Source organism: Sus scrofa, chromosome 1, assembly GCF_054392235.1.
Source record: "Sus scrofa isolate SSC_HxYL_T2T_F1_AM1 chromosome 1, Sscrofa_HxYL_maternal_Yorkshire_Landrace_v2.0, whole genome shotgun sequence".
Lineage (NCBI taxonomy): Eukaryota > Metazoa > Chordata > Mammalia > Artiodactyla > Suidae > Sus > Sus scrofa.
This window is the reverse complement of record NC_139383.1, coordinates 175928379-175947371: the sequence shown is the minus strand read 5'-3', so window position 1 is coordinate 175947371 and position 18993 is coordinate 175928379. Positions and strand designations below refer to the sequence as shown.

General features: G+C 46.2%; 2 protein-coding genes across 14 annotated transcripts in view; one reads left to right on the top strand and one right to left on the bottom strand.

Moving 5' to 3' along the window:
• The window catches only part of AAGAB (alpha and gamma adaptin binding protein), a 308159-nt gene extending 300629 nt beyond the window's left edge, over positions 1 to 7530 (top strand). For 4 of the 10 annotated variants that reach the window (XM_084979083.1, XM_084979072.1, XM_005659865.4 and 1 more), the window contains 2 exons: positions 4523 to 4627; positions 5790 to 7530. In XM_084979083.1, the coding sequence (XP_084835209.1) occupies positions 4523 to 4627; positions 5790 to 5833 (149 nt within the window). In that variant the 3' untranslated portion in view covers positions 5834 to 7530. Of the gene's footprint in view, positions 1 to 4522; positions 4628 to 5008; positions 5132 to 5789 lie in introns of all 10 variants that reach the window. The other 6 variants (XM_084979051.1, XM_003121743.6, XM_084979050.1 and 3 more) reach the window with 3 other exon arrangements.
• A 5643-nt stretch (positions 7531 to 13173) lies between these two features.
• SMAD3 (SMAD family member 3) overlaps positions 13174 to 18993 on the bottom strand; it is a 126347-nt gene continuing 120527 nt past the window's right edge. For 3 of the 4 annotated variants that reach the window (XM_085009982.1, XM_085009993.1, XM_085010000.1), the window contains one exon: positions 13174 to 17758. In XM_085009982.1, the coding sequence (XP_084866108.1) occupies positions 17635 to 17758 (124 nt within the window). In that variant the 3' untranslated portion in view covers positions 13174 to 17634. 4 annotated transcript variants of the gene reach the window in all.

Here is an 18993-nt window from a genome sequence, read left to right as displayed (position 1 = left end):
TGCTACGTACGCTCCAGTTGCTGCAACACCATATCCTTAACTCATTATGCCAGGCTGGGGATTAAACCTGTGTCCCCGCTACTACAGGGACACTGTCGATCCTTTTGTGCCACAGGAACTCCCATACAGTTTTTTTAATACTATTTCACAGTAGTCAGAATTGATGGTAACAAGAATAACACCTCTTTATAAGCCCTCTCATATCCTTTTAAAGTTCTTTTATGTCCACATTCTCATTTGGTAATGAATTTTGGCAGAGAAGTTATTTTACAGAGATAAGGGTGAGGCCTGGAACAGTTTCATAACTTGTCCAAGAAGGTCCTGGAACTGAAACTGGAAGCCAGTTTGTTGTCCAAAAGCCAGAAAGCCAAGTAGCTTAGTTGACAGTAACTATAAACACTCTTTTGTTGGGGAACTACTGACATCACTACTTCTCTTTATTCCACAGAGGGTCCATGTGCAGTAGTAAATTTAAAAAAAAATTTTTTTTGTTGTTTATAAGATAATATACCTAGAAAACTCGAGTGATTGGTTATAGAAACATATTAAGAAGAAAAAATTAAACACTATCTCTTTTCTCTCTAGTTTATTCAGCCTTGTCTTCTCAGTTAAACCCTTCATATCAGTTTTTAAACCTGTAAGTAAGGTCTCTGTCATGAAGACAAACCATTGACCACACTGAAGGAGGCAGGGAAGATAAAAAATAAGAAACTTGAGGAAACGGTATTCTGACTGGACACCATGAGGCCAAAAACAAAGAGAACGAAACAGAAATACAACACTCTACCTAATAAATTTGATTCTTACAGGGTTATGGGTTCAAAATTCTGCAAATATATTTCACATATATTATGGTTGAAAAATGAGATGATATAGTGTAGATAAAGAGAGCTGGCTTTCTTATTGTCAGAGAAAGGGGAAGGCTGGGATGAACCTTTTAGTACCAGACTAGAATCAAAGTTATCCATATGAACTCATGGTTTTTAAAGATATAGTTAGAGCAGTAGAGAAATAAATATAGATATGTGTATGCATGTGTTAGAACACATCTGTTTCCTAGCTCTGTCCACCGAGAGGGCTGAGAAGCATCAACACTCTGCTAGCAGTGTACACACCCAGCACTTAGATCTTAGTCTCTAAATACCATTCTCCAGTAAAAGGTACCAGGGCTATTTGGAGAAGTAGTTGGTTCAGGGTTGAGGCAGAAAACATGCAAGATGAACCTGGAGTATCTCATGGTGCCAGAAAGTAAGGAAGTGCCCTCCTGAGAGGGCAGATGAGCCAACCTGGAAGAAGCTCTAATGGCTAGAACTGGAACAATTTGACCAGCAAAGTAAATTAGCATGGACTTTGGCTGTAACCCATAGAATAAAACCTTTGTCCATGAATTTGTAAATAATTGAATACATAACTGAAAAAGAGGGGGCTGCTTCTCCTTACAGAAGAAGTCCAAGTAATAAATGTAGAAGTTTTGAGGGAGGTAGAAAATCACCATTAGCTACACAGCATAATAATAGTCATTGTAGACAAGATCCACTCATGAATGGTAAATTACTAGATGAAAATTTGAGAAGAAACATAGATCCATAGCCAAAAAGTTTTCCTTGGAGTCCTCTTGTGGCTCAGCAGGTTAAGGCTCCAGTGTTGTGGCTGCAGTGGCTGGGATCACCACTGAGGCACAGGTTTGATCTGTGGCCCAGGAACTTCCACATGCCAAGGACGAGGCCAAAAAATAAAAAAAGTTATCTTTCCTAAGTTATTTATGTATTCCGAAGGGTAAAATAGTAACTTTATATTGGAAAAGCCTGGCAAGTACCACTTCCAATGATGAAGGTTGCATCACCAGTAATGAGACATCGTGACATTACCTCCCCCTGATAAGATGCACTGAAAGAGAACTCAGTTCTTGGTATTCCTGCCAAAGGTCCATGACCTCAATCTAATAATAAGAAAACATCAATGAGGGGCTTTATACAAAATAACTGACCAGGACTCTTCAAAAAAGTGTCAAAATTGTGAAAGACAAGGAAAAGACTTAGGGACTGTCACAAAGTGACTAAGGAGAGTTGACAATTAAATTATGTATAGAATCCTGAATTGGATCCTGGAAGAGAAAAAAAGACTCTTAGTGGAAAAACTGATGGAGGTTGAATGAACTCTGTCTGTGGTTTAGTTAATAGCACTCTTCCATTATTAACTTCTTGATGTGTATAATTGTACCATGGTTATATAAGATGTCAGTGCTGAGGGAGGGTGGGGGAAGTTCGTATTGGAATGCTTATACCATCTTTGCAGCTTTTTCGTAACACTAAAATTATTTCAAAATTCTTTTTTTTTTTTTTTGCTTTTTGGGGTTGCACCTGAGACTTATAGAAGTTCCCAGGCTAGGTGTTGAATTGAAGCTCCAGCTGCCAGCCTACACCACAGCCACATGGGATCTGAGCCAAATCTGCCACCTACACCACAGCTCACGGCAACACTGGATCTTTGACCCACTGAGCGGGGGCCAGGGATCAAACCCACATCCTCATAGATACTAGTTGGTTTTGTTTCCACTGCACCACAGTGGGAACTGCCTATTTCAAAATTCTTAAAAAAGGCAAAACCACAGTAAAATATCCCCGTATCTTCCTCATCCCCATATTTCCCTCCTTTCTTTACCTAATTTCCTTCCTCACCTCCCCTTCATTCCTCAACTCATCCCATCTAGCTATTGCTCCTATTTTCTACTAAAAGAGCTCTCCAGTAACTTCATGCCACTGAGACTAATTAATGTCCTCCTGACCTCATCTTGACCTCTTGGCTCCATTTAATATTATAATTAGGAGTTCCGGTCTTGGCACATTGGAAACGAATCTGACTAGGAACCATGAGGTTGCGGATTCGATCCCTGTCCTCGGTCAGTGGGTTAAGGATCCGGCATTGCTGTGCTGTGGGGTAGGTTGCAGACATGGCTCAGATATAATGTTCCTACAGCTGTGGCGTAGGCCAGCAGCTACAGCTCCAATTCAACCCCTAGCCTGGGAATCTCCATATGCCGAGGGTGTGGCCCTAAAAAGCAAAAAAAAAAAAAAAAAAAGGTATATGTTATGGATCAATCTCTTTCTGAAATATTATCTTCTCCTGACTCACCCAGCACATCTCCTTGTGGTCTTCCTGCCTCTCTGATAATTCCTTCTTTATCTCTGGAAGATTACCCTCCTTTACCTGGCCTTTAAATATTGCCGCTCCTCAGTGTTCCATCTACTCCTCTTCCAAATCTATACTTAAACATGAAGTGATTCTGTCCATATCTATAGTTCAGTTGCTGTGAATACAGATAAATCACAGACTTTTATCTCTAGCTCTGTATGCCCACTTGCCACCATTACATGCCCGTTGAACTAAAAGACATTTGTTATCCAAATGCATTTTTTTTAACATCAAATTATCCATATGGCATTGTAGTAGATGCCAAGAATTATCATCCTTGTCTTGAAGGAGCTTATAGTCTAAAAATGCAGAGACAGACCTTGTAATGGAAAGTCATGGGGCTTGGAGTCCTGGACAGCTGGGTTCAAATCACGGCTCTATTAGTAGTGAGATGACTTTGAGTAAATTATTTAGCCTCTGTGGGCTTTAGTTTCCCCTTCTGTAAAATAGGGGTAACAAATCTTTACTTACAACACTGTTGCAAAAATAAAATGGAAGTTAAAGCATTCAGTGGTACAGACAAAGCAAACTCTCTGTCGCTGTAGTATTTGTGAATAGGAATGATGGACAGATGTCAGAATACAAAGTAGTGCAAGGCAGACAGCTCTATAAACCCTCAATGTGGGACAAATTCTAAGGAAGGAGACCTGTGAGAGCTGGGACAGTCAGGAAAGACATACTAGAGGTGGTCATCCTGGAGTGGAGGACGAGTGAAAGTTCTGATTAAAAACTTTGATAAAGAGGCCACATGCTGAGGTAGAAATAGTAAAGGATTTGTGGTAAGAAAGTAGGAATCTAAATTGGCTCTACCTCCAAATAGCTGTAATTTTGGGTGAGTTCATTTTTAAACCCAAGTTGCTTCTGTAAATTGTGGACAGTGGTATCTGTCCTTACCACCATATATGGTTGTCAATAATAGATGTGAAAATATTAGTTGTCTAGGAAATTATGGTATAAATTTCAGTTTATTGACTCATTTACCTTAGTGGAGGGTGTGGCCTTTAGAATTGGAACCACCTACATGTGAATCCAAAGTCACACAGCTCAGGCTCTGACCTTGAGCAAGTCACTTCAACTCAGAGCTCTAGTTTCCTCTTTAAAATGGAAACAGAATTCCTCACTTCCTTACAGTGTTGTAAGGATAAAGTGAGTCACTATTCTTTTGTGAGGAACCACTAGCATCTGTGCAGGATGAAGCAGCGTGAGCTGAACAGCTAGTACACAGTGGGCACTCATTCACTGGTAACTGTCATCAAAGTCAGATTCATTGCTTTAGGATTCTGTTTATTTAGTACATACTTGAATGACATGTGGCAAATACTTATTTCAGATCCCATGTTAGACCTGGATATTCAAGAACTAGCCAGTCTTACTACAGGTGGAGGAGATTTGGAGAATTTTGAAAGACTGTTTTCAAAGTTAAAGGAAATGAAAGGTAACCAAATCCCTTGAGTCTAACAGGTTCCCGTGTTGCTGCTTCTCTCGTTTTATATAATAGGATTTTGCTTTGTAACTGCTGATTGTATTCCATGCACTGGCCTCATCTGAGAAACTTAGCTACTGGGGGACTGTGCCATCTTCTATTAAAATTCCCTGGGGAAAGTTTTCCTCTCTCTTCACTGTTTTTCCTCTTTCCCTTCTTTTCTTGCCTCTCTCTGTTTCTTTCAGCGTGTCTCATTAACATGGAATCAGTAAGACCCCTACCAATTTACTCACATCATTCCCATGTGGAAAATTTGGAAGACTTAAACTTCCTAACAGCTATAATGACTACACCATAAACTTCTGTCTTTGAAACCCATCTCCCATCTTCTAGGGTTAGAACATTCATACACTCCAGATTCTTCTGTGCTATTAGATGCATTTCTTAAGATATATTTTCCCCCTAGACAAGGCTGCGACGCTTCCTCACGAGCAAAGAAAGTTGCATGCAGAAAAGGTGAGAAAATCAGTCAGGTATTTATTGAGTACCTACAACAGGTCCAGTGCTGTTAGAATTATAATCATACTTGTTTACTTCTAAAGCATCTTACTCTGAACTTTTTGCTGAATATTAACTTAAAACTAATTGAATATTTACCCAATAATAATATAGTTGGTGCAGTCGAACCCAGATTTCCCAGTGTCTGTTGAGTGACATGGAACATTGAGACCCAGAATGTTTGCCTTCCTAGTTGTTAGGCTGGAAAACTCTTAATTATTTTGTTTGGTTTGGTTATTACCAACACAAAACATGTTCTTGGCAGGAAATGTATACAGTTTACGGCATTCTATTGTATGAATGAATGTGTCATGATTTATTTATCCAGTTCCCTTCTCAACATTTAGGTCACGTGCATTTTTTGATTCTCTAGTGAAGCTGTGCCTATCCTTACACAGCACCTATGTACACACCTATTCATTTGATTCTAACCTCAGTATAAAGCTTAAGAGTGGAAGTCCTGCTGGGTCAGGGTGTTCAAGGGTGCTGGTAGATGTTGCCAGAGTGCTGGAGGGCAAGGCGTAGAATTTTAATTCTTAATGGGGTTCTATCTATGACATGAAACCAGCCAAAATTTAGCCGTTGCCTAAAATGTGTTGCTTGCTTCTTTCCACAGGTGGCCAAAGCCTTTTGGATGGCAATTGGGGGAGACAGAGATGAGATCGAAGGCCTTTCGTCGGATGAAGAACACTAAATTATTCATGCTAGGGCTTGACTAACAGAGACACTAACTCTCTCTGCCTGAGAATCCTTCCTAACTCACCCAGTCGTCATTTGCTGAACTTCCCATCATCGTGTTGGCTGCCTGAGTTGTTTGTAGGGTCCTGTTAATTATAGTTTTTAGTTGGGGGGGTGGTAAAGGAGAACCTTCTCCTCCCTCAGTGTACTATAAGGGGGTGAGAATGACAGTAGGGAGTGAGAATTTTTGAAGTATACTTTTTTGTTCTAGGAGCAGGAGTGGGCTAAGGCTCAAAGCCTGTGTGATTGGAGTTAAATCACAAGTTAAGGCCCACCAAGCCATTTACTGGTCAGTCTTTGCAGTACCAGTCCTTCTGTTCACACTTGATTACTGCAGATGTGCTCCTTTTCCTGGGTATTCTGGATTTTTTCTTTCAAGGAACATGCTGCTCTGAGATTTGATGCTTTTGATAGGCGGGAAAGAAGAAGCTGCAGATTTATGCTATAGTATGTAGATGATAGGCCAAAGTGACTGGCCTTCAGGTTAGTCTCTAGTTTAAAAAAAAAAAGGCCTGGGCACTTCAATTGAAATATAGTTTCTGAGCTCATGCTAGAGAGTATTGAGAAAGCAGTGTGAGTTTAAATGATGCAAGGGTTTCCTGCTCTGGTAGGGATAAAGTAAACCCATCTTCCGAGTTGTTGGACATGGGGAGGGAGAGGGCAGTGTGTGTATAAGAGAGAAAGAAACTTAGGAATTCCCTGTATGGGCCATTGAAACAGTGTGATCATGTCCCGAGACTTTTGTATTACCCCGAAGAAGCTTTTCTTAAGAGTTCTCCCCTGCTACATAAGATGTCAGAGCTGTGTTGTCACACTTCATACCCTCAAAACAAGGCATGTTTCTTCCTCTCTGAAAGCCAGAGATCACTGCCAAAATAGTAAAGCTAAGGAGTGGGCTTGATAGGGAAGGATGTGAAACTTTCGTTAGGCAATGAATCCCTGCGTACCTTGTGTTGTTTCCAGGGCCCTGTGGGTCAGCCCCAGGGCATCTGATCACCAAAGGGGAAGTTTGCAAAGGAAGCTTGGGAAATACAGCAAATAAAGTCCTCATTTCTGTTTTTGTAAGCACTGTGTAATGCATGTTGTTAACCTATACTGTGGTAGGCACTGCCATAGCTCTAAATGGGCTCAGGACACACGGGCTGAAAACTGCTGTTGGCTTCGTGTAGGCTGTGAACCCCTTAGGTCACCAGCAGAAAACAAGTTTCAGACCCCCCTGTGCAACACCTAAGCCCTGCAGAACCTGAAATAGGTAGCAGAAGGAATGGAATGTCCCAGGTTCTGGGCCAGGCCGACCAGAGGAGCAAGCAAAGGTTTGCGTGATTGGGACACTCAGGAAGAGCCATTCCAGAAGACATTGCAGGCTGTCTCACTTGATGACTTTGTATCCTTCTCCTTGGCTTTCTTTGAGGTGGCTGCATCAACCATTGATTGGGAATGTAAGGGAAGTTGGCTCTGGTGCTGCAAAATGAAAGGTGGAAGATGTCTTCCTTAAAACAAGGAAGGTTTCAGAAAGTACATTAGGTCACATGGTTAGGGAAAACAGATAAGAAAAAGCTGTGAACTTGATTTTGTGGATTAAACAAAGCCAGGTGATTAAAATGTGATTTATTTATAAAGTCTGCTTATGTGCATATTTAAGATTTTGTTGTTTTTTAGTGGGGAGGGGGGTGTTGGGGTGAAGCCTTCCTTTGCTGGAGTGGGCATAAAAAGCCAATCATCTAAGAGTTTGTCAAACTCACTATTTTAGAATCTCCATGCACAGGTATAATATTAACTCATGTCTTCAAAATCTCAGCTGTCTGGGGATATTGCCCTCTTCTAGGGAACATGTGGGAATAAAGCATCTGGTGGTATTCTACTAAAGGCCCATTTTAAGAAGCGTGATCATTGCAGTCTATCTGAAGTGACCTATGTACATGCCACCACAAATTATTATGGACTGTCCATCTGGGATTTAAAATAAGAGACTCAAAAAAAAAAAAAAAAAAACCAAAAACAAACAAAAGGAGTTCCCGTCGTGGCGCAGTGGTTAACGAATCCGACTAGGAACCATGAGGTTGCGGGTTCGGTCCCTGCCCTTGCTCAGTGGGTTAACAATCCGGCGTTGCCGTGAGCTGTGGTGTAGGTTGCAGAGCGGCTCGGATCCCTCGTTGCTGTGGCTCTGTCGTAGGCTGGTGGCTACGGCTCCAATTAGACCCCTAGCCTGGGAACCTCCATATGCCGCGGGAGCAGCCCAAGAAATAGCAAAAAGACAAAAAAAAAAAAAAAAAAAAAAAAAGAGAGAGACTCATTTTTTTTGGTTGTCATTTTTGTTTTTTCTTAAACATTTTTCTATTCGTGTTGTCACACAGTGTCTAACACATAGTGGGCCCTTAACGCTGGTTTGGATTTCAGTTTGATAGTTTGATGTCTACGATCGCAAAGCTTTAAGGTCCATGAGTACTGGGAGGTAGGGATAGACAAGAATAAAACTTCTTTCCCGAGAAAAATCATGTGTTATGTAATAATTTTAGAGTGATGGAGACATAGATATTTTTATAATTTTAAAATATGTTATCCTGCCAGAATGTAAGAAGATTGACAGAGCCGGTTTGCTTGCTGTCTATTTATAGAACTTGGCCACGTCTAATTCAGAGAAGCTGGAGATTCAGGGAAGCTAGACTTAGATGGCTGAGTAATATGGGATGTGGTTCAAGGACTGTAGAGCATATCAGGCTATTACTGCAAACTACTTATAACACAGGAAATGTGATATATGGCTGACTTCGTATTCCCACTGTGGTGAGGTAGGGATAAGCATTTCTCTGTGGCTTGTCAGATTCCCTTAACCTTGGGCCACTCTCTTAACAGTGGCCATCGAGAGATCACGCAGAGTGCCCCTCGCCCTGCCTTGGCTTGCCATGGCAAACAGTCTTAGAAGAATCACTGTCTAAGGGTAAGATGAGAGCTCCCTGAACTATTCTGAGCTGGAGTGTTTGCTGATGCGAAGCTAAATTTAGCCAGCATGTGTCCAGTGTGGTCAGAGGTTTGATTCATTGAACATTCTGATTGACAGAGACAGTGCCAAAGAATGCTGGATGAGTTAAGAGCAGTGAGTTAACAGTTGCCCTTCACCCCCCCTCACCCATTTTAAAATAGGACAATTTAGCTACAGCATCCTATCATTAAATACCAAATCTTATAGAGGACCATGGGCGGAGAAGGTGTGAAAGATGGGGTCAAGTGTACCACCTTCTTAGAGGATTGGTTTAAAAACAACACCCTAACAATTAACTTTGCCATAATTTGTATGTTCCTAAAAGCATCATGCTGACTGTGCAGGCCAAAGTTTTGATTTAGATTCCACTTGGGGTTTAATTTAGTGATCCATCTTTGCACCTTCGGCATGTAAACTCCGGTAGAGAGGATCTTAGGAATTCTCTGTGTTTTGGGCATTTACCTATGCCTGTTTTCAGCATCACAAGTCTTGCTCTTAACCTGGGTGTCTTTATTCAGTGAAGTGTGTTACTGTTCCTCTAGGATAGAAGTGTCCTCCTTAATTCTGAAGTGTTTCTCTGACTTGCAGAATGAAGACTCGAGGTAATAGCAACAGTGCGAGTCTGGTTGGCACACTACTGAGCCCTGTTGCAGCTCTCACTGTTGTGCAGTTTGTTTCCTATTGGAAAAGTATTGATTTGGAACCTGGACTGAATGGTTATAACCGCAGCTTTGGAACACAGGTTTGGGAAGAATTTTTTTCCTCTAAGACCCTTTTTTATCTGTGTGTATCTGTTGATCGGCTCAAGGACTTGCTCCCACAACTACTGGACCTGGGAGGCATGGGTCGCATAAAACCTCCCTGGGTTCTCTCCTATGAAGGATGTCACCAACCACTGCCTCTCCCCTTTCTCTTATCCACCAGGTGACTTTAATGTTACAAAATGTAGGCTAAGTGAGGCCTGGGGTGGAGCTTTATGGAAATAGCAGCATAATGTAGAAGATATTCTCTTCATCCGAAGCCCAAGGACATGGTCTGCATCAGTGTTGTCACTCCAGGAAATGCTCAGTAAGTCACAGTGGTGTTAGAATGCCTCAAACTCAAAGTTAAGAAAAAGCTACAACCTGTTCTTTATCCTGGTGAGAATGGAGCCGAGCACTCAGTGCGGCTAGCACTGGCTGGGGGCCTTCTTGGTGCTGTACTGCACTGGCCGTGGCCATGGCTGCAGACTCGGGTAAGGATTGGGGTTCTTTTCCCTAGGAGCTCATCATCCAGCTGAGGTGCGAGAAGGGGGCAAGCAAGGGAAGGCCATCAAAGGTCAAATGCTGGGCAGAATGTGAAGAGTAGGGTCGGTGCCCCGCCTGAATTGCTATGGGAAGGAGAGAGTCTAATGGATTGGGGAGAGCATGAAGTATGTTTTGGAGCCATGGTTCTCAATCCTGAGCCAGCCCCAGAATCAATCACCTGGAGGGCCCTGCCCTGGGATATCTGATTGTGTAGGTCTGGGGTGGGGCCTGGGAATGTGGGTTCCTAACTTCCCAGGTGATGCTGCTGCTGGCCAGAGCCCGCACTTAGAGACCTACTGACTTTGGGGAAGTGATGCTTGAATTGAACTTTTGGGGTAAGAATTTGGGCAGGCAGGTGGGTGGAGATTGCAAAATTCTTAGTGGAAGTTACAGCATGACCCAAGGTTCTGGAGATAAGGAAGCCCCAGTAGTCCAGCTAGAGAAACGGGTAGATAAGGATGGAGTGATGTTGAGAACCTTGAAATACTACCTTGTGCCTATGCAGGCGGTAGTCAAAGAGCCGAGGGGGTTAGTGCAAAAAAGTCATATAACCATAATTAATCCCAGGATAGTCCGGTAGCAGTACTAGCCAACACCAGCTGATTGGCACTGTCCACTTGGGGGGCTGTGTTAAGAAGGCTTCTGAGGCTGAGGATGGACCCAGGACTGTGATGAGTGGCTTTTGCCATGGATAGAGAAATAGGGGATGGTGATTGTTTCACCCTGTGTTTGCCATCCCTGGATGGGAGGGAGACAAGTTAGGAGAGTATTGGAATAGCTGTGATAAAAGGTAATCAGGATCTCTATTTTGGTGCTATTCCTCCAACCCTATATAAGGATTTATATAGGATAGCAGAGTGGAAATGGATGGAAGAGGTACTGCTTAAGGTAGAATTATCCATTTAATTCAGTGGAAATATGTGGTGGTGGAAAGAAACCGTGGGTACAAGAATAAGATGTAGACCCTGCTCTCAAGGAACTCAGCCTAGAGAGCTACATAGTTAACGCACAGTTGAGACTCTGGTGTTGGAGAAATTCACAGATAGCTTCCTGGAGGAGATTCTGGAGTCTCAGACCTTTAGTGAAGGTGAGCCAGGAGAACTGGTGGTATGTCAAGCCAGGGCCAGGGGGCAGTGGGCGCAGGGGTGTAGCCTGGGGAAGAGGAGTCGCCGTTCCAAGCAGAGCAGTCACCCATTCTGGTGTGACACATAAGGGAATTGTGCTTACACGATGCTGGGTAGCAGGGTTGAGGCGGTGAGCTGTGGGGGCCAAATGGTAAGGGTCACGGGGTCCATGTTAAAGGCCTTAAGAGTTTGCACTGTGGACTGGGAGGGCCTCTGAGGTCAGATAGGTCACTGGGGCGGGGGCGAGGGGTGCAGTGTGGATGGTGCATTTACGGGAAAGCAGGTGAGGAGAGCGGCTAGGAAGCCATGCAGTTGTCCAGGTGCCCAGGGGCCTGCAGGTCAGGGCTGTGAGAGCAGAGGAATGGGACTGTGAGGTGTGGGGACAGGAGTGGTGGCAACTGTGACTGCATGGCTGTGGGATGGGTAAAGGGTTGTGACTAAAACAGGGCTGGAGGCCAGGAGAGGGCCATGGTTCACTAAGGGAAATGATGAATTTCGGTTTTTCAGCTGTTTGGACATACTTGTATCAGTAGCCAGCAGGCTGTCAGAGATGGGCCTAAGGCTTGGGCTGGATGTGTGGGCTATAAATGCTAATTTGGGGAGTCCTTAGCATTTTTGTGGCTTGAAATCACACGGGTAGACACACTCGCTCAGGGAGTAATATCCAGAGTGCATACAGTGGTCTGGGAATAGCAGCATGGAGGGAGGAGGCACAGGCCCGAGGAAAGAGGAGATGATGTGACAGGGCGAAGGAGAACCCAGACATTCAGGGCCTTTCCAAAAGGGAGACTTGATCAGCAGGGGCTACTGCACAGGTGGTGGGAGCAGGGAGAGAAATGCATCAAGTTGCTCAGAACTTGGAGAGTGGGGACAGCAGGCCAGGGGGAGGTGCCTGATAAGCCCTGGGAGTCAGGAAAGGGACCTTGCATGAGCAAGGTGGAGGATGACCCCTGTCGGGGGCAAGGGGGTGTTGTTTTGGACCCCATTTAATAGTGGCATTAGAAAGTTGTGGAGCCCAAGGAACAGACTGGGTTAGAGGTATGGTTTCGAGAGTCATTTGCTGAGAAATCAACTAGGTAAAACCTTGGGGAAAGTAGTTTGGGGGAGGTGGGGCAGGAGGATAGAATTGGCCAAATAATAACTAAAGTGGGAATCTGATCTGGTTCATGGAGGCCAAGCCCACAGGCACACAGGTGCCGTTCCTGTGGAACATGCCTCCCCCTGGTAGTGGAAGGGCTGTACCTCTGGGACGGAGCACTGCTGTAGAAGTGGCCCAGCTGGAGAAGTATTCCAGCCCCCTTCCATCCTCCTCCAATTTTTTATTCATGTCATCCTGTTTCTTAATCCACATCATCTGGGGTCAGTGTATGATTCAGCCAAGGCAAGAGTTTTGAAGTCTCTTTCTCCTCGGGAGTTTGGAATTTAAAATGGATTTTCACCGGCGCTAAGGCATTGGTGCTGGAAAGTGTGGAAACCTACTTCTTAAGAATCTGAAACTGCCTCTGTGCCTGTGGCAGGATTGACCTGGTGGGACCTTTAAGTACAGGGGAAATGAATGCCAAGTAACAGTGGGGAGCCAGCACCACTGGGGCTTATGCAGCCCTGAGATGGGGGCAAGCAAGGGAGGCGCACCACCTGGGGGGCATCAGACCCGGAGGCTCCTGCTGTCAATGAGGGACTGGCTGGCACCACGTGTTGCTCCTGGTGAGTACACAGGGGCAGCAGGGGCATGGCAGGAGGTGGCCAGGCACTTCCTTGGTCAGAGTGCATGTGGGCTTGGAGGCCCTTTTCTCTGAAGCTCCTGGGGCCCTTTAAAGTCTCCCTCTCCACCCAGGCATGGCAGCAAGAATGAGAGCGAGCTTCCGGCCCAGCAACTTTTCAATGAAAAGTTTATTAGAAGGGCACTTAACAGGGGGTAGAGAAGGAGAGAGGACACAGTTCTTTAACAATGGGTACAATGCTTAAACAGGTGCTCTGCTCTTAAGATACAAAAAGTTAGAAAAGTCTAAAACACTATAAATACATACATGCTTTTTACAAAGGTATTAAAAGGTCAGGCTGGCTGAGAAGGGCAGGCCATCAGCATCCTCCACGCTCCTTCCCCACCCAAACGCACACCCAGCCAGGAGTCCCGCACAGAACAGCCTCGTGGCAACAGCAGCAGTGAGTAAGTGGAGGTTCTTGGAGGAAGGTGGCTCCGTCCCTGGGTACAGTTCTCACCCCTAGGAAGGGACAGGGGCTTGGTTCAGAGGACCCCTGCGGGAGCACCTGTATTTGACCCAGAGCTGCCTGTGTTCACACGCTGCCGCACAGTAAGCCGGCCTGGGTTGGTGGTTCCAGAGGCCGAGCCACTGTCCCCGCCACCAGCGTTCAGAACTGGCTGTGCCCCAGCTCTTCCCAGCCACTGTCCTTGGGAGGGAGGAGAGACTTCCAACTGTCTTCAAAAAATTAAATAGTTATCTGTCTCCAATGTTTTTTAAGAAATTATTACATAAATATAAAAACACCAGAATGCTCGAGGGTACATTACTTCAGCATAAAACAAAATTACAGAATCACTTGAGAGCGCTTCTCAATCCAGTTTACACTCTAGGCGAGCTTTTTCTATGTGATAGCTGTATTTTTTCGGAAAGTTTGCCTGAATACCGAGGCGTTTCCCTGCTCTTCCAGCCAAGATGCCTCATCTTCATGACTGCTGTGTACCCTCTTGGGCACAGTTCTCTGATTTCCCACCCACTTGAGGAGTGGCTGGTGCTCCTGAAGGACGATTATTAGAAGGGGTTCTGGAAGGGAACATCTACGCCACACCAAGAAAAACAGTTCAACTTAGCGAAGTTGAGGTTTTCCTCCAGCAAAGTGGGGATGTGTGGATTTTGGGAACGCACCCAACACTGCCATTTAAAGTCACACAGTAAGACACAGGGTCCAGAACTAAACTCGTGCCCTCACTTGCTACCGGTAACCCCTTGGTTACTGGTCCCGTGAGCAGTCTGCAGATCCCTGTCCCTCCCTTCTTGTAAGAGCTACAAAAAAAGGCCAAATATGAGCTCTGGCCCTGCAGCGACCCTCTTGGAGCCTCAGAAATGGCAGCTTGGGGCTAAGGATGAAATCCTCGCTCTGCCTTCTCCCCAAGCCACCCACATACATGCACAACATGCACACATTACTTCAAGGAAACCTTTTTCTGCGGTTTGAGTAAAAGCATTGAGCCCTGGAATATGTCCAAACTCTAGGAAGCCAGAGGGAGATGGATGAAAACAAACTAAGCACAAGATGTGTGCTACAGCTCATTCCAATACATTAACAATGATTTAAAAAAAAATAATCACCACGGTCAATAAAAAAATACAGCATGGACAACATAAGGACAATGGAAAAGTCTGCCAGCAGCCTTGCCCTCATGTGTCTTCTTCCTAAGAGAAGAGTCAAAGTCCCCGCTCCTGACTCGGGGCTTGTCTCAAAATGTCAGGTCTTCTGCAGCCTGCCAGGAAGGTGGCCAGGGGAGTGATGTGCCAGCACAGGCCTGGAACCCGAGCCACTGGGCCGGCTACCTCCTTGCACTGGAAGGCTCTAAGCACTAAAGTTGGGAGTGGGGAGGGAGTGGGAGGAGAGGGAAGGGAATAGAAGCCGGCTCCCAGGAGGTGCTGAGGCCAGGATCTAGGCCCCCCGCCACAGCTCCTCTCAGGTCAGTGTCAGCACAAGCCACACAGTGAAGGTGGCCTGGCAGGGAGCCCAAGGCTGGGGAACAAGGCACAAAGTACAGCCTGGACACCTGCACTGCAAATGCTCTCCAACAGCCACTGTCACCCCCCGAGAACTGCCCTGATTGCCTCTTGCCCTTTCAACTGTCCTTTAAGTTTTTTAATGTATAAGCGCCTTCATGCAATAGGATTTTAAAACTACTTTTATGACTTGAAGGACACTAATATTACACGACTCAAAGCCGCTTACGAAGCCTCTACGATGGGAATGAAGCCGGGTCCTAACTGCTAGGTACAACCAAACTCCTTTTCAGTGGTGCTAAAAGTAGGTTTCCTCACTTTTTTCTCACGCATCCTGCTCCAGCAGTCTAGCCTAGAAAGAAAAAGGGACACCTAAGTAGCTTTTGGAAAAACACAGAACTAAAAGTCCGTGCCTTCTGAGAGGAGCTTTGAGCACTAAGGATTCTACAACACCATCCAAATGCAGCCAGGTGTGACCACTGGATCATCCAAATCGGGCTGTACCTGAAGCCAGTTTCCACGTACCTGGGGGACAGCTGGGCACCATAGGAAGCCCTCGGGATCACGTGGCAGGTGTAGAACATGGACCCTCAAAGACTGCTGCCCCTGGCGTTTAGAGGGGGCACCATAGTGGCTCCGGCCCAGGCCAAAATGAGATAGTAATTCATACCATGAGTCCCCAGACCTGACCAGGAGCAGGAACATACATCCAGGAGGTTCAGATGATTTCCTGTGTCTGTAAGAAGCAGTCCACGATCATTTCACACCAGGCACGAACTTCAGACCTGCAGTGTCCAGCTCTTTCAAGTGGAATGAGGGGTTATGAGTTGTCTCTGGGCTCTGTGTCAACAGCCCTGCTCGAAGACCAGCCCAGGCCTGGCAAAAGGCCCCTTCTGTCTCTTGCTGTGTCCTCCAGAGGCTTGGCGAGCAGCTCTCCTACCTGGAAACCTCAAGGCTAGAGCATCACAGACCTAGGATCCTGCAAGTGAGGCAGGAACCACCCCCCAACATCTCCACATAGCTTCAGAAATGTCATCACAGTTGAGGTTTATACCTGCCAAAAGTAGATGCTTTCTTCCCTTCACCTGGAATAAGACAAGACTTCCATAGGAAATCCCTTAATGTTTCCTGGTAGAAATCCATGCAAAAATATGGGATAAGTCATTTCATACAAAAACAGCAGCAAAGAATAAAGTACCAATGGCAAGTGGCAATTTCGTCTGCTGTATTCTGCAACAGGCCAGAAAAAGAGGGCTCTTTTTTTTTTCCAGTTGAAATAATTTATAATAGTTTTCTCACTAATTGCCACTGGGAGCAGTACTTATTACACCATATAACTGCTAGAGTTGTCACTGATGAGCTTCTACTGTGAGCTAGATAATCTCCCATCCCAGGGGAAAGATGGCAGACCTCTTTGCACCAAGCCTGCAATATTCAAAGGTGTAAAAAAAAAAAAAAAATTTTTAATAGCCCTTTCATCTGCCTATGTTGGCCTGAGATCTCTCCCTCCTGGTGAATTTGCTTCTGTTAATTTCAGCTTCCCAAAGTGCTGGCAGGTGTCTTCTCAACAAAACCTGGAAAAGCTTCACTTTGGGAGAGAAACTGCTGGGTCCCACTCTTGTGTCCCAGTCAATGTGCCAATCCAGATTTTTTTTAAATATAAAACAAACGTTTAAAAGAACATATGATCAAGTTCATTTAATTAATGCAACTGACTACATCAACCAATATAGCTGAGCATGTGAGAATGTGGAGTGAACTCTTACAGGTGACCAGAGATCTGGGTACCAGCGTGCTGCCTCAGCCCCAGCACCATCATAGATGACTGCCTCTTCCTTCATGGAAACACTTGACGTAATTCAAATCTCTCATATGAGGCTGATGATACAAACTCTGGTACATATGCACTGAGCCTCAACAGAGCTTTCCAACTGCTGAAAGTGAAGACAAATTTAAGAGTGTTTTTAAACCGGTGTCCCACCAGCTTTTCCCACCATCTCTCTGCACATTGTGACCACACTCGCTTGCTCACTGTAATCAGTACGCTCTGAGATGGATAGAGACAGACAAGCCCCCTCCCTGCCCCAAGTCAGTCCAGGCCCCAGGTTACAGGGTCTGCTGCTGCAGCTGGGGTTCAGGAATGCTCAGTGGGGGAAGAGGGCTGGACCTGAGGTGTGCTCACACCCCTGCGGGCTTCTCCCAGCCTAGAGCACCCAAGGCCCATTCCACATTCCGGTCCTGATCAGAAGGCCATTTCCCATTGGACAGTGACATCCCAGTTTCTGTCCTTAAAAAAGGGGGGGGGGAGGCAGGGGGAGGTGGCAGGTGGTGAGATACCACCTGTTTGCTCAAGCCGCCAGAGCAGAAGCCATTTCTTGCCCTTCAAGCTGGGGCCAAAGGGAAGATGTGTTCAGCAGACACAGCTGTTCATAGAAATCCATCTCCGGGTTTGCTTTTGTGTTTTGGAAAACAGGCTGGTGCCACTTTGGTTGAGGGAGAAAAATGTCTTCTTCCTTGACCACAGTGAGTAGAGTTCTGATTTCTCCACCTCCTCCACAGCCATCTTCCCCGAGCCCGCCCTCCCCACCCTCCCCCTTCACACCCAATGTCTCTAAGACACACTGGAACAGCGGATGCTTGGGGAGCCCATCTGGGTGAGGACCTTGTCAAGCCACTGCAATGGCCCATTCAGGTGCAGCTCAATCCAGCAGGGGGTGCTGGTCACAGTCTGTCTCCTGCAAGACATAGGGAGAGGGGTGGGTTGGGAGACTTTAAGAATGTCTAGAAGCCCACACATACAAGTCAGAACCCCTTTTCCTGCTTTGGGACCATCTTCTTCCCAGAGCCAGGGATATGGCCTGTCATGCTGGACCCTGCCCTGGAGGAGGTGCCAGTAACTTGCTGAAACTGCCAGGCCAGACTCTGCCAAACAGGAAGGGCCCCGAGTAGATCGGGGAAGGAGGTGGCCCTTAAAGAGAAACACATAAGGCAAATTCCAGGGTGTCCCAGAGGCCCACCGGTTGCTGTGATGGGCCCCCAGTGGAGAAGCTCCAGCCCAAGCAAAGGTCTCCCTGGCCCCCCTGTCCTGAGCAGACACCTACAGCTCCCTGCCTTCAGCCCCAGCAGGCCACGATGACGTGCGTCTGTCTGATCGAGGGGTGTTTTTTACAAAGCGCCGACAGAGTCCACATGCCGTCGGTCCCCGATGTGCTGATATAATTCCCATCTATGGCCTTATTTTGGAAAATCTTACGAGCAGAGCAAGCCATGGAACAATTACTGGAAAAAACTGAGGCACACCACACGTTTCTTTTCCCCAAAGCACTTTGTCTAAATTCGGGCTGGTTGATGACGCAGCTCGCAGGCGAGCTCCCAAAGGCCTCCTGAGCAAAGGCTATCTGCTGAGGCCGGAGGCGCTGGTGCCAGCTGGAGGTGAGAGGCCTGGGCCCTGGGCCCTGCTTTTGGCCACCTCACAGGAAGGGATGAAACCTTACTCTCCTTGGCCCAGGAGGCAGAAGGAAGGCGAGACTGTTCTGGGAAGGGGCCGCACAGCCAGTTAGGCTGCTCCACCGTGCTGCCAGGTGGCAGTGACGTGGGCTGCACAGCACTGGGTGTGCTGGCCGTATGTCCTGTGTGGTGACACAGTGCCCCCAGGGAAAGGCTTCTGCCAGCAAGGGGCCACTTCTCAAGCACTTGAAGCTGGAGCACTGTGGTGCTGCACCCAGGTCAAGAACCACAGGCCTGAGGGCAGCAGCATCCTTGCTTGGCCACGCTTCGCCCAAGTGGAAGGTTAGCAATGGGCTTCTGGGCTCAGCCCTGCGGTGCCTGCCTGACCTGGGTGCCCAAGTGTGGCCCTCCGGACTGCAGTCTGAGTGGTAAAGAGCACCTGGGCCTCCCTCCCTCTGGCTCTTTTCCCTTGATTCCATCTTTAAGTATCTCCTTTCCCCAGCTTCAAAACAAGACTAATTTT